The following is a 14624-nucleotide window of genomic DNA, read 5'->3' on the forward strand; positions in this document are numbered from 1 at the left end:
AGCGGCTGATACGCATTGCACCAAACACATTCTAAAAGTGAGTAAAGGTAAATCACAAAGAAATATAATGAAATATGATGGAAATATAAATTGTAGTAAGAAGTAATGGAAACTACAAAAAAAAATAATCAAAATACTAACTTTACACATTAACTATTTAATATAAATATACCTACCTCATAGTTCATGTCCCTCAGACAATTGAACTGTACCTAGTATAGAGAGAGAAACCTGTTGTTCGCAGATTCGAATTCTGGGTTGCTTTTGGTCTCATACGTAAATATTTAGAAATTTTCTTTATAATCTTACAGTTGTACATTATCTAACTGGACAAACCCCTTCTCCCCCCTAAATAAAATAAGATAAATTTGTCTTTAATGAATAGGAAATGATATTTAACACCTAATATACTTATATCAAATGGATTCAGTTTATGAACTGATTTAGCAGTGTTTATATCTTCTATTTATTTAAGGTACCCCAAGTAAAATTTAATACTACGTTGGTTTATTCTTGGCCTCAAATCATACGATTGGCCGTTCAATGTTTGATTTTGTCCTATAAATCATATGTATTATTCAATTATGTTTAAAAACAAATTATATAATATATATGTTGATCATTTTATATATTGTCAATAAATTTTGAGACACGTAAATAATGTTTAATCTTTGTTTCATCACAGTTGAATCAATTAACAGGTAAATTTGTAAGAAAGACGCAATGCGCGAATACAAAGAAAATAAAAAATAAGTTATATATTACACCTTAGGGGAGTTATGGGAAAGGTATAGCTGGACTGCATGCAAAATCTGACAGCTACAGTTCGTTACCACGAACTGTTTGATTAAGTAAAAATTGTTTACTAACGTCACTTTTTGGACCTAGTTTATTTAACATTTAATGGTTATATTTGTATAATGGTTAATATTATGTCGGAAAAGTAAAATTGTTTAATAATACGAGTATAGTAACTCCCAAATCCAAAACCTATAGTAAGTATCCCATGATTTTGCGAGCTACAAGAATGGGTATCACATTCTAATTCAGAATAATTTTATAAAATTAAAATTTATTATTTCAAAAAAAATAACTGGAGACCCTTCCCCCCTTAGAAGAATTCCTATAGGACAAAAGGCATGATTAAGTATTTTCTAGAAGGATTGTCGTAACCTTAAAATAGCAAATCAATTTATTATAATTTATAGGATACTTCCAACGACGACATGAACCTATTAGTAATGGACGATATTCTACCATCTGGCCAAAGAAGTATAGTTGATGAGGAGATTTTGGCCTTGTCCCAAGCCAATAGTTTTGGGCAATTGGAAGAGAAAAAGGTAAACATTAAAATGTTGTTCTAAAAATGTTGTAGTTCCGAATGTTTAGAATTTGATTTTGAAAAGAATTATATTACTATTTAAAAAGTTAAATACATATTCAGAAAAATTTAATTTAAGAATGATATGTATTAGCGTAATTATTAATACATATTATTAATCCCTACGAAAACATTCCTCCTTCAAGTAGTAAGAAATTGGAAAAGAAATTTATTAGTTTTCAAAAGAAATTGTTGAATTAAGTGTTGCGTTATCTTAGAAAGTTCAAATTTTAGTTTTGAACTATTCAATTGCTATAATTAAAAAAAAAATGTTCGTACGCAATATGCCAAATCTGTAGTTATTTTTTCTTGTAATAAAATGCGTTTCACCAAATTATTTTATTATTGACTTGCAAAAGGATGAATCATTCATTAGCAAGTTCCAATTTTAATTATATTATTCTGATTTGGTAGCATATTACATTCATAATGATTAAGTTACTCACTCAAACATTATAACAACCAAAAAAATAATACAGATTTATTAAGTGGTTGAATTTAATATCTAATTTGATATTAAGTGCCGCTTTTAAAGTGCCGAAACCCTATAGGCAAGTGTGTATTCTCCTAATGAGCCCTTGTGTTGTGTTGTTGCCTATGAATTATTTGTATCTTCTCTTTTTTTTATTCTTTTTTTTATGTTTGGTAAATTACGACTACCACTTACTGACGACACGACTACCTGTCCGTGGATTATTCTTTATGGTGGATTGTGTATGGCTATGCTGTTTGACCTGTGTGATTGTATGGATGAGTAGGGTTAAGGCCTCATTCAAGTACTGATCTATATTAATCACTAATGTAGGAAAATAGTCTTCTTTTTCTCCTTCTGTCTTTTTTTTTGTGTGTGTGTTGTTGTACTGGTCTTTTCTCTTTTTATTATAGAATTGAAATTTATAATTTGAAAATATGTAATCGATAATTCCCAATTTTTTTGTATAATGTTTCAAATGGGTCAATTTTTTTTATTCTAGAAAACATTTGCTTCACTTAAAATAATTTTGCCATAGATTTGGGAATGAATAAATTATTTGTTTTTAAGATGATATTATAAACATGTTGAATAGGTCTGTTAACATATTACCTTCGTATTGTTTCAGTATTTCAGCCAAACATTATCACTAAAAAAAAAGAAAATAGAGATTTATTTAGCGATTCAATTTTAGTTTTAATAAAAATGAAACATGATATGGCAATGACTTACATAGGTTATTATTGGGGCAATTGTATTGTGTATTTGAAAACGCGAGAAGCATTGGCGCTACATATCCAATATCCCTCTCTAATAATATAAGGTCGCTGTAACTTATCGTATTGTTTGTTAATGTTTAAGATTGTCAAATTCCAAAAATGGACAGAATGTGATGTTAGTATGTAAAAAATTGATTGCATTGAATATTATAAGTAGACTATGGACGATGAGAAAGAAAAGAGTGGCTGAGAGTCAAAACTGTGGTTGGTAGTAAATAATCAGACAGCTTCTGCCCCTCCCCGTTAATTATTCATCACGGTACCCATTTGGAGCTATGTTAACTGTACCTGAAATAACACACTCATTGCTCTAATTAGCATTAAATATCTTTCCGTTAATATTTATACTTGTTCAATCATACTAGTTCATAATATAATTATCCAAGTGTTTTTATTTTAATATGATATGAATTAATATTCATTTATTCTGGTTACAGTATTTTAAATTATAAATCTTGTGAATTTACCAAACCTACTTTTTAATCTATGCTAATGATATATTCTAGATGAACAAAATGGAATGTTGTCATCACCTATACGAAAAAGTAATGAAATTTGTAAAAATGGACGATGCAAATGAAGTAATGAATGAACTAGAGACAATGGCAAAGAACGATGTCACTATGAAAATTAGAGTAAGTATCGACTGAAATAAATTGTCAGTACTCAGAGGCAAATTCTATTAAATTAGTACATAATTTGATAAATTAAATCAAAATAGTGAAAAACATATAAAAACACAGTTTGCAATAAATAGGTTTTATTTTTTTATGGCAATTGATGCCTAATTAGTCATATGTGAAAAAATTATAGAGTGTAGTAAAAGATATAATTGACTGTAGCAAAAAAAAAGAAAATTAAGCAATATATCTAATGAAGATATTTCAATAAATTGACATATGATTAAAATGTAAATATTTTTAATTATTAATATTTATATTTATTTGACTTTGCATAGTTTTTTAACGAAGTTAAAATGCAGATAAAATAATAATAATAAACGAATGTACGACGATTATTAAAATAAATTCCTGTAACAAGTTTCGAAGGGTTATATTTTCTTTCTTTATATAAATTTATTTCTATGAATTAGTTTCTATTAGTAAGCGAGAGATCAGACAAAGAGAAGTGACAGACTTAATTGGAGATATATAATTTTGGCTAGATATTTGCAAATTAGAATATTTGCAATTGGCTAGATATTTGCAATTAGGGGGAGGGGTACGGTATTCGGACAGTGTGAAGTTACAGAACAATTCATTATTGTTAATATGCACATTAATTTTACGTAATACATTAATGATTCAGACCCAGTCTATTTCCCAAGTTTGTTTATAAAGTGTGAAAGGAAAAATCGTTCAATTTAATATATTCAATTAGGATTGAGCATGAGAGAAACAGGTTCTAATTGGATGAAGAATGGTATGTCGGCGCTGTATAATATAAATACCCCAAAAAATTATGTATCATAATAATGAATATAGACGCTAAAAAGGTTTTGGAATAGAATCTCGGCAATGAATACAAATATGGGTTGCCCCCTCATTGTAGAAATAACCATTGTTATATGTTATTGAATTTATGTTTTTCAATGATCCGCAACAACAATAATTCATTGCTTGAGTTTAGAAGCAAATGTGGGACAAGACCGGGATTTATTAACGTTCTCGGACAGGCCGAATTATAGATGTTGATTTCCTCTTTTAGACAATTGTTTCCATACAAGGGTTTGTTAATGCAAATAATTATTATGCCTTTAAATATAGTCAAGACTGAAGTATTCTTTCCAGTAATTTTTTTTAACATAAATTTTATGTGTAGTAAATAAATTTGTTTGCATTTTCAAAAAGTGATGTCGTAATACTTATATTTCAATTAGAATTTAGGTTGGAGCTGTAAAAATTTATCTCCAAAAAAAAAATAATAAAGAGGTATTAGAGGGGCATTTGAAAATGAGAAAAATTTATGCCCAGATAAAGCACGACAGCGAAAGCTGGAGGATGTTCCTCCAGAAAGAGGACGCTGTTCGTTCTGCACACAATGTGTACAGCTCAATTAATGACAGCGAAGAATGTAAGTACAAAGATCATTTGCTTATCCTAATTACAAGCAAACTCTTCTTCTTTGCATTTGTATCTAAATTATTCTTATTTGAAATAGTTGTCTCTAAATAAGTGAGTGTGTTTACTACTGAAATAAAGTTAACATTTAAATAACTTCCCCATTTATTTGATGAAATTTTGGGAAAAAATTGTTTATTTCTTATTGTATTGTTATAAGGTATCATTACGACCAAAATGCTTTTATAATGCACACTCACTTGTTTATAGAACAACAAATGACTTTAAAAATGTATTACCACAAATCTTGGGGGTAGTAATTTGTGCTAGTTTAGTTATGTCTCTAATAGTTCTCTTGATCCCGGAAGCGACTCTTTCTATAGTCATCGATTTTCTTTTTGTATGACCCCTTCTAATAATATTAAATGTATTCATGGTAATAAAATAGAAGTTCCGATAAAGAATTAAAAAAATTATGTATTTTAATATAAAATTTTAAACATAAAATAAAATACCTGTTGATTTACAAATAATGGTCAGGAAATAAATATATTGTTTGGATTTTTTTACAATCTATAAGTGTAATAGATCTACAGTTTTGGAACAATTTACAAAAACAGATAATAAAATAAAAAATATTTTAATTGAAGTCTAATAATTTAATAATATGTATACTTTAGCAATGAACGAGTTCTAAAACAAATTATGTCTCTAAAAGACTCATAATAGTAATCTTCTATTTGATTTTAAAATGACATAAAATCACTCAGTATTCAGCTGAGGTTGCCAATACTCCCCTCAGTTTAGAGATGGGATGGACGCTAATGATACCGGACAGAATAGTTAAATTTTATTTGCTTTTACACCTCCCTAAACTGATTTTCAGTGTAATGAAAATTCTAATTCCTATTTAAATATTTAGATTACTTGTGTTACCTATTTGTATTTTCTTAATATTTAAAAAAGATCATTCATTTAGTACATAAATAACAACTTAATTCATTTTGCAGCATTGAAATTGAATGAAGAGGAGTGGCTCAGGAGAGGTTTTGCTGAGTATCGGAGCAAAGTTTTAAAGAAATTAAACATCAGGTCGATGATTCAGCAGAGGGCGCACAAGGCAGAATGGGTGAGTGCATTCATGATTAATTTTATTTGATAAATTTAAATTCAATTCTCAATGGACATTTCTATTGTAATGATTGTTAAAAAGTGTTTAATTGATGTTTTATAAGAAAATTAATTCAAATAAGCTTGATCCTGTGTTGGAGGTTTGTCTTTGAAATCAGACGTAAAACGGCATCTCGTGCTCGACCTCGTTAAAGGCATCAAGTTGCAAAGTCAACGCAGTCAGCCAGTACTGAAAATCAATATGACTTAAAAACATTCAGAGGAGGAATAATTGCCAATTATTAACATATTTTTACTGAAGAAGCCTCTTGAGACTTATAAATATATAGCGAAAAATATTTAATGCCAGTTATTGGAAAATCCAGCGAAAGGAATGAAACAGATATAATATAGATGTGTGGATAAATTATCTAACGGAAAATAATTGTTCTAATTTGATTTATCCATTACTTCAAAATTTCTAAACTGCAATAGGTATGTCAATAGCTATTTATTGTTTCTCCTTAGAAGCCCTGAATAAAACAATTAATTCCAAAGTTACAGAATTATTTATTCGTAAAAGTGAATGAGATTTGTTAATTTTGATTGAATTATATTATAAGTAAATTAAGAAATTACATACGCTGTATTCATATTATAATATTTTATACCTAAATTTTCTAGTTAAAAAAAAAATTACTAAATTTATCAAAACCAATGTCTAGGTGTATTGCTGCTTTAATAATTTTTGTCTGTGACTATTGTGCTATTCAAATCTAATAGTGGTACATATTTCATCTTACATATGTATGTTATTTATGTTTGTTTAATTATTTAATTTAGATTTGTTGTATATTATTTAAACATGCTAAAAAATAATAATTAAAAAAATGAGATAAACCTTTATTAACATTGCCATTTAATTTATTACTTTTGTACTTTCCTGTAGTAATTTTATTTTAGTTCCCCACTATCTTATTTCATTTGGCAATTATATAGAGGAAGATTTTTGTAAACAATGAATTGACCAAAATTAAGTATTAAAAAGTTAATTATTTACTAATGAAATTTTAAAGAAATTGTTCATACAGTTTGTTTTGAGAATGAACAGTTAATTGTTATTCCCCCACTAACAACACAGACATTATGGAATTTTTTGCGGCTTGTTAATTAGTGTTAATTTAGTGAAACTCGTTAGTACTGAACATATAGGTGAATGAATGAATCCCGTAATAAAAATGAGTTTTTCAAATTTTGACATCCATGATATAGTAAAAAATGATATGACAAACAAATAGAGATATACTGTGGAAGTGCTAGAATTGATTGTTAATTACTGTTACAGTGTATTTTATAAAATAGCAGGGAAATGTATTTTGTATGTAATCTATTTTTAAATCGTATTGGATAATCATAAATTAATTTCAATATAAAGTACAATTTTTGGAAAAATGTGTTCAACAAATCTCAAAATTAAATGTTATAAAAATCTTTGGATACGCAAATTTGAAGAGCAGGTAAATTACCTGAATACAAAGGTTCCCCCTGGGTCGGTTGGTCTTATTGTTCCAAAATAATAATTACTAGGGTTTTATAGTAAATTAATGCTGTTATATATTGGACATATGTCAAGACACTGAGTGTAAATTCAATATTGCTCGTTTAACTAACGAGACTATCTATAAATGTATATTGAGATTTGTATCGACTTTGAGCTAGTGAGACTCAATATATGTTCCTTTTCTAGATGATTGACCTGCTGAAACATCCGGAGCTACTCCATGCAAAACAACGAAGAAGAAAATTTGAAAATAAAGGAGAAATTGTTTCTGTCTGCAAATAAATACAATAATCTAGAGAAGGCAAAAAGATTTCTGAGAAAACATTTTGATATTATTTTATAAATGAAAAAAAAGTTGTATATATATATATAGATTTTGATCCGACTTATAGGTAAAAGATTATTACTTAATTTATGAGCGTTTCATTACGATAGAATATTACTTATTCTTTCTAGGTAGACGTTAAGCATGAATAAATTGGAGATCGTAACAAAATAATACATTATTGTCCGACAAATTATTACATTTAAAGCCAGACAAACTATTCACGAAGTGTATAAAAGAAGTTGGAACAAGGAAGAATTAAATAGTTGTAATATTTAATAACTCGGACACGGCTACCTAGGAGCGCAGAAACTTTCGTGTAGAATTTCAAATAAGAATCGGGTAACATAAAATAGATGATAATATTATCAGAAAATAAAAATTGGTAGTGTTCATTTAAAAATAGTTTGTGATTTGAGCTTGAGAAAAATGATAATTGACTGAATAATTAAAACTTAACAATTATTCGAGACATATATATATATATATATATATATATATATATATATATATATATATATATATATATATATATATATATATATATATACATAATATATATATATATATATATATATATATATATATATATACATATATATATATATATATATATATATATATATATATATATATATATATATATATATATATATATATATATATATATATATATATATATATATATATATATATATATATATATATATATATATATATATATATATATATATATATATATATATATATATATATATATTTTAAGGCAACACCACTCGTCCACTCGTGTAAATTTACCTCTGGGAAGTTCTCCTCCCCAAAAAACCCTCTCAATGTGAAATCTCCCTGCATAAAACTTAAAGTTTTTATTATGTACATGAGGGTTCCCTCGTAAAAACCTCTGTCTTATTGCTGAAGTTTGCCTTTTCTCCCAACTCTTTAGCAACAACTACTGAAGCATAAAGGTTGCTTAAATGTAATTTAATTTAAAGTACTATTATTGAGTCAAAATTTTAAAACATTTCTATAGTATACAGAAAGCGTTGAAAGTAGTTTCAACTATATTCAGGACGTTTGAAATTAAAAAAATGAAGTCTAAAACAATAATATGAACTATTCACAGTAACACATTGGTTGTTCCATAAGATACATTTCAATGAAATTGTTTTTTTTTTTTAAGCTAAAAAAACAAAAACAGAACAAGCATCATTTATATTCTAAAGTACGCTAAAGAGAATGGCAATAATGCACCATTTAAAAATATGACTTGCAAATTGTGTTTCAGCCCTCTTGGGCCCCGGATATCTCAACATGTGACCTCAGTTGGCCATTATTAAGTCAATTACAGTTATCCTGTGGTAGCGACTTCTAAGTTGCACCCTGGAAATAGAGGTCTGTTTATAAAAGAACTAGAAATTAGTTTGATTCAGCGAACTTTGCTAGAATGGAGTTAAACACTTTCGGTTATGAATTCGTAGCAGTTCAGAAAACTGTAAAGGAGTAAATACGGTTTAAATCAATATATAATTATATTCAATGCTTTACAATGTCCCCAGGGAAAAAATTATAAATTCCTTTAGAATTATTGACTTAGGCCTTTTATAAAGACATTTGAAAAGACTAAATCACTAGGAACGTGTCAAACAACAAAGTTTCGTTGGTGGGGACGACGGTTCCATATGAGTTTGAAAATTTTCAACGTTAATTTTAATGTCCAATTCGTTGGGAGTAACTACTGAAGCATAAGGTTCCTTTAAAGTTAATTTTATGAAATTAATTTAAAGTACAGGAAAAAGTTTAAAGTACCATTATCAAAGTTCAAATTAAAAGAAACATTCTTATAGTACAGAAAGCGTTGAAAATAGTTTCAACTATATGCACAAAGTTGAAAAGTTAAAAAAAGTAGCGTACAACAATAATATTAACTATTCTACAGTAACGCATTGGTTGTTTCCTTAAATACATTTTAATTAATAGGTTTTATTATTTCAGCTTAAAGAAACAAAAACAAAACAAACAATATGTATAATTAAGCGTGCACAGATGAGAATGGCAATAAGGCTATATTTAAAATTATGATTTCCAAATTATGTTTGAGTAATCTCGGGCCCCGGATATCTCAACAGTTGACCTCAGTTGGCCATTATTAAGTGAATTGCAGTCATCCTGTGTTAGCCAAATCGAAGTTGCACCCTAGAAGTAGAGGTAAGTTTATAAACAACTAAGAAATCAGTTTAATTCAGCGAACTTTGCCAGAATGGAGTTAAACATTTTCGTTGATGAATTCGTAACACCCCAAATAATGTAAAGGAGTAAATGTTGTTTTCACAACATATTGTTGTGAACATTTTTCACAGCTATTCAATGCTTTACAACTTCTCCATTTAAAAAATCATAATTTTATTTAAAATTATTGAGTCAGGCCTCTAAAGAAAAACAATTGAAAAGACTAACACATTAGAAACGTGTTAGAGAACCAAGTTTCGCATGTTGACGCGTCCGTTCACTCTGAATATGAAAATTCTCAAATTCAATGTGAATGCCCATATTTTCTCCATTATGTTCGATATTTGTGTAGCGAATTCAAAATTTATCTATTATTTAAACAAAGCTTGATTCCACGTGAAAACACTGGAGAACATACACGCACCTGCTTGTGACTATTGGATAATATGTTCAACTCCATTCTGTTGCCCCTCCCCTGCCAACGAGGAGGCGTCGCTGATGGTGATCCTAATTGCATTACAATTTCCAAATTAAAATTCGAAATGGAATGAATTAAGATGCACCGGGGGAGAAAAATGTATGGATTTGTTATCCAGGCTAACCCGGGTCAAAACCATAATGTGGTGCCCAAGGCACAGGGCTACCACACCAAGTTTTTCAGGTGTGCTGGCGTGCCTTTGGTTCACCATCAGCTATGATTTTTGTTTCAAGTGTATGTAACCAGCCAGCAGTCTTATTCGTGGTGCCCAGGTACAAGGCTTCCACGTCAAGTTTTCCTGGTATGCTGGTGTACCTTTGGTTCACTATCAGCTATGATTCCAGCTTCTAGTGTATCTAACCAACCAGCATTTTCATTTTGAACCAATGTAAAGTTCATTCATATACAAATGTTACTTCAGTCTTTAGTTTATACTACCACATTGTCTTAAAAATCAATATAAATTCCCTACTGATTTAAAAATAAAAAATAATAATTTTCTATAAAGTATCTAGAGAGAGACTAGAAGCAGGTGAATGTTTCTGAGATGTTAGTATTTAGTGCAAAAGCTAGAATTCACTTAAGTGTACTTTAATTCCAAACTTGAAAAAAAAACAAGTTAAAATCACTTTAAAATATGATCCCTTATGTTATATTTAATTTATGTATAATTTAGATTAAAACATAGACAAAAAAAGATTAGCTACATCTTTGAAGAACAGCAAAAGTCATACCTGAGCAGTCCATTGCTTGCTTTCCCATCAATTTCACATTTGAATCATCGCAGAGACACCATGTGCCTTCCAACGTTCGCCTGTAAACGTAATAGTGACCAGAGTTGAAATTAATACCTGTATGAACAACAATGGCAATAGCTCTATATCGCTCCAAAGATACGACGATATCATTGTAGCTAACGTCTGATATGACCTCACTCATTGTGCTTTCCAACAAAATGTGATCTGGCTCAAAACCAATTATTCTTCTCGTAATTTTATGTGCCATTGCACTCCTGTCCAAGTTAATCGCAAGAAACTGCGGCATTTCAGTAAAAACTGTGTGTTATGTTAGTTAATGTTCATTTGGGTAAAATTTTCCAACAGGATATGGACTTAACACTTCACTAAATTGAATGTCCGATGTCTCAACAACCTCTTCATGAGCGGGTGCATCGGGATTCAGAACTCCTGGAGCTGGAAAATAGCACACTTTTCCGTTTGTCATATTATCATCTATTTGGCTCCAGTTACAGCGGTGACAAGCCAAAAATTTATGATTCTTGAACTGAAATAGTCTACTAAGAGGACTGAGGGCAGTTGTTGTGCTTGTTTCCGAGTTTTCTTCATCCATACTTCTAAACAAAGCTTCCCAAAACTCGAAGAGTGACTGCTGTTCGTCCTCAGCAAATCCATACACAGTCGGCAGCAATGATCTTAGCTGGACTGTTGACTCTATCTTGTCAAGGGACGATACTGCTAGCCGTAAAATTTCAGTTGCAACGTTGCCTTGTGAATTTTGCAGCATATCAAAAAGTATTCTGTGTAAGCTGAAAACGCACTGAACTGCAGAGTTTGCATAGCATGAAACACCATCTCTGTTTTGGAAACCTTTTCTTCCTGCACCGTTTCGTGTTGCCTTCAATACCTAGGATAACGCTATCACCTTTCGTTGGCAAAATCGTAGCGTTTGATCTTACTTCATTTGTTATGGATATTGTTTTTCGGCTTTTCGTCTTATTTGAAAACGAATCTTCTATTGCTGGCTTTCTTTTTTCCCCTTTTTCAATGATTGCATGTTCGACATTTTTCTTCCTTTTCGGATAAACATTTCCTATGCTACCTATTTCCACGACGTCCTCATTCAAATTAGTTGTGGGCGTTTGGATGATTCTCAATAATGGAAGGTCAGGTCTATAACTACTCCTAAGACGATTATACTCTGAGATTGCTTCCATGTCAGCAATAATTTTACTTGGATCAAGTTCCACAAGATGCAGCCCTGCGCTAGTGGTAACTCTGGATAATGCAACATAAATCATCCCCGGTCCAAAGCAACGACTTCCTGCATCGACGATAGCACATTCCAAGCTGAGGCCTTGAGACTTGTGAATAGTAATTGCAAATGCTAGTTGCAATGGAAACTGTTTTCTAGTATAATAGACCTCTTTGAGCGCTTCAAATCGAACTGTAGCATGGCCTATGCTTGTCAACTGATCTTGACCATCAAATTATACCAAAACACTAACTATTTCACCAGATGGTATACTTTTAAACTCTTTGACGTAGCCCGTGGATCCGTTTACTAAGCCTTTATCCACTGCAATGTTTCTTTGAAGCATTACTCGTGCACCAATTGATAGTACCAATGTTGTTAATGCACCAGCTGTTCGTTTGCAGTCATCTGCAAAGCTTGAAACACTTTTTGCTGCTTCTTCTTCAATTCTTTTTTTTCTGACCACCGAAGAAAGACAATCAATGGCAGTCAGTGTAACGTGTTTCGAGCTCGTTTCCTTTAGCAGTGTGTTGTTTATTACCCTACAGTCGTCGTTTGTGGGCATCAAAATAACCGGCACTTTCCCTTCTTTACACAAATTACAATATAATTTGGTAATTTCTTCTGAGGTTGCTCGCGACATGCATCCAAATTTCCGTGTAGAAAGACACTGGAGATGCTGTTCTTCACAATTTCCAAGCCTTATGTTTGCAAGTGTATCCGCATATGGCTTGTCATTTTTTTGCCTCATGTTGATTGTCAGCTCATCATACTCAAATTCATGCCATAGATTAAAGGATCACATGGATCCAAGTCTATTTCGGATTTCTAGACGAGTAAGAGGAATAAACGGTGGATTTGCCGACACAGGCCTCAATTGAAGAAAATCTCCAAAGAGAACAAAGTTGGCATTTCCCATTGAGAAATTAGTAGATTTAATTTCCGTCAAGCGCAAATGAATATACATCAGCATAAGAGACGAGATCATACTTATTTCATCTATAATGAAAAGTCGAGTTCGTCCAAGGGTTTTCTTAATGTCAGCAATTTTTCGGTGGATAAAGATGAATACTTGGCAGTTGTCTGCTGGTCAACTGGCAGGCTTAAGCATCGATGAATCGCGATGACAGCGATGTTGATGAAGATATAATTTTCTGCTTTTACGATATGAATTATGCGTCTTTTAAATTTATATGACCCTTTTTGCTTTCTGCTTTACAAATTGGAAAAAAATCATGTAATTTCTGATGTTTGTTTTGATTCTGTAAAATCCGGCTCGCAGCTCAACGGAAAAATACTCCCTCCCACTGACCATTCTTTTCCTCCTGGACCCAGAACACGCATCCGTGAATTATCCGTGAATTATCGAAATTCCACATTTTTGTAGATAGGAGCTTGAAACTTCTACAATAAGGTTCTCTGATACGCTGAATCTGATGGTGTGATTTTCGTTAACATTGTATGACTTTTAGGGGGTGTTTTCCCCTATTTTCTAAAATAACGCAAATTTTCTCAGGCTCTTAACTTTTGATGCGTAAGACTAAACTTGATGAAACTTATATATTTAAAATCAACATTAAAATCTGATTCTTTTGATGTAGCTATTGTTATCAAAATTCCATTTTTTAGAGTTTTGGTTACTATTGAGCCGGGTCGCTCCTTTTATTGTTTTTTATTGTTTTAAAAAGTAGAGTTGCGAGAAAGAATCAAACTTTAGCGCAAGGAGCGGGGTGTCGAGGAGGAGAAGCCACTTTCATATACGGAGTAAATTCTGTTCGTTTTAAGTTTTAATGTCACTCCTTACTTTCATTTAAAAAAACTTGTTTTTTTATTTAATTTCTGAAAGTTTTTGAATTAATGCATGTCTGATTTTGGCTCTCCGTACATAAATTATAAAAATGAAATTTGCATATTAATTCTTTTTTTGGCTAAATGCGCTTTCTCTTAGTTTTGATCAGACGATTTTGAGAAATAAGGGGTGGGGAAGGAGGTCTAGTTGCCCTCCAATTTTTCGGTTACTTAAGAAGGCAACTAGATCTTTTATTTTTAACGAACGTTTTTATTAGTAAAAAAAATACGTAACTTAAGAATTAACTTACGTAACAAACTTTTATATTCTTATATTTTTGATTATATATATGAGGGGGTTGGTCCCCTCGTTAATACCTCGCTCTTCACACTAAATCTTGTTTTATCCCAATTCTTTAAGAATGACCCCTGAATCAGAAAGGCCGTAAAAT

At 30.6% G+C, this 14624-nt stretch overlaps 1 protein-coding gene across 1 annotated transcript; it reads right to left on the bottom strand.

Moving 5' to 3' along the window:
• Positions 1–8846: 8846 nt before the first annotated feature.
• LOC136041378 (ubiquitin carboxyl-terminal hydrolase 44-like) lies at positions 8847–11785 on the bottom strand. Its single transcript, XM_065726035.1, has 2 exons — positions 11127–11785; positions 8847–9068 (listed from the first exon to the last, which is right to left on the bottom strand). The coding sequence occupies exons 1-2, from the start codon at positions 11434–11436 to the stop codon at positions 9037–9039; spliced, it is 342 nt and encodes a 113-aa protein (XP_065582107.1). The 5' UTR covers positions 11437–11785; the 3' UTR covers positions 8847–9036.
• Between the last annotated feature and the right edge of the window lie 2839 nt (positions 11786–14624).

This window comes from Artemia franciscana, chromosome 2 (assembly GCF_032884065.1).
Source record: "Artemia franciscana chromosome 2, ASM3288406v1, whole genome shotgun sequence".
In the NCBI taxonomy this organism is placed as follows: domain Eukaryota; kingdom Metazoa; phylum Arthropoda; class Branchiopoda; order Anostraca; family Artemiidae; genus Artemia; species Artemia franciscana.

What these genes read in the sequence shown, in the direction of transcription:
- LOC136041378 (XM_065726035.1), bottom strand. Translation starts at nt 11,436, where the DNA reads ATGCCGCAGTTTCTTGCGATTAACTTGGACAGGAGTGCAATGGCACAT. An exon ending in GCAAGCAATGGACTGCTCAG is followed by an intron (nt 9,069 to 11,126) that starts GTATGACTTTTG and finishes CTCTATTTCCAG; the next exon opens with GGTGCAACTTAGAAGTCGCT.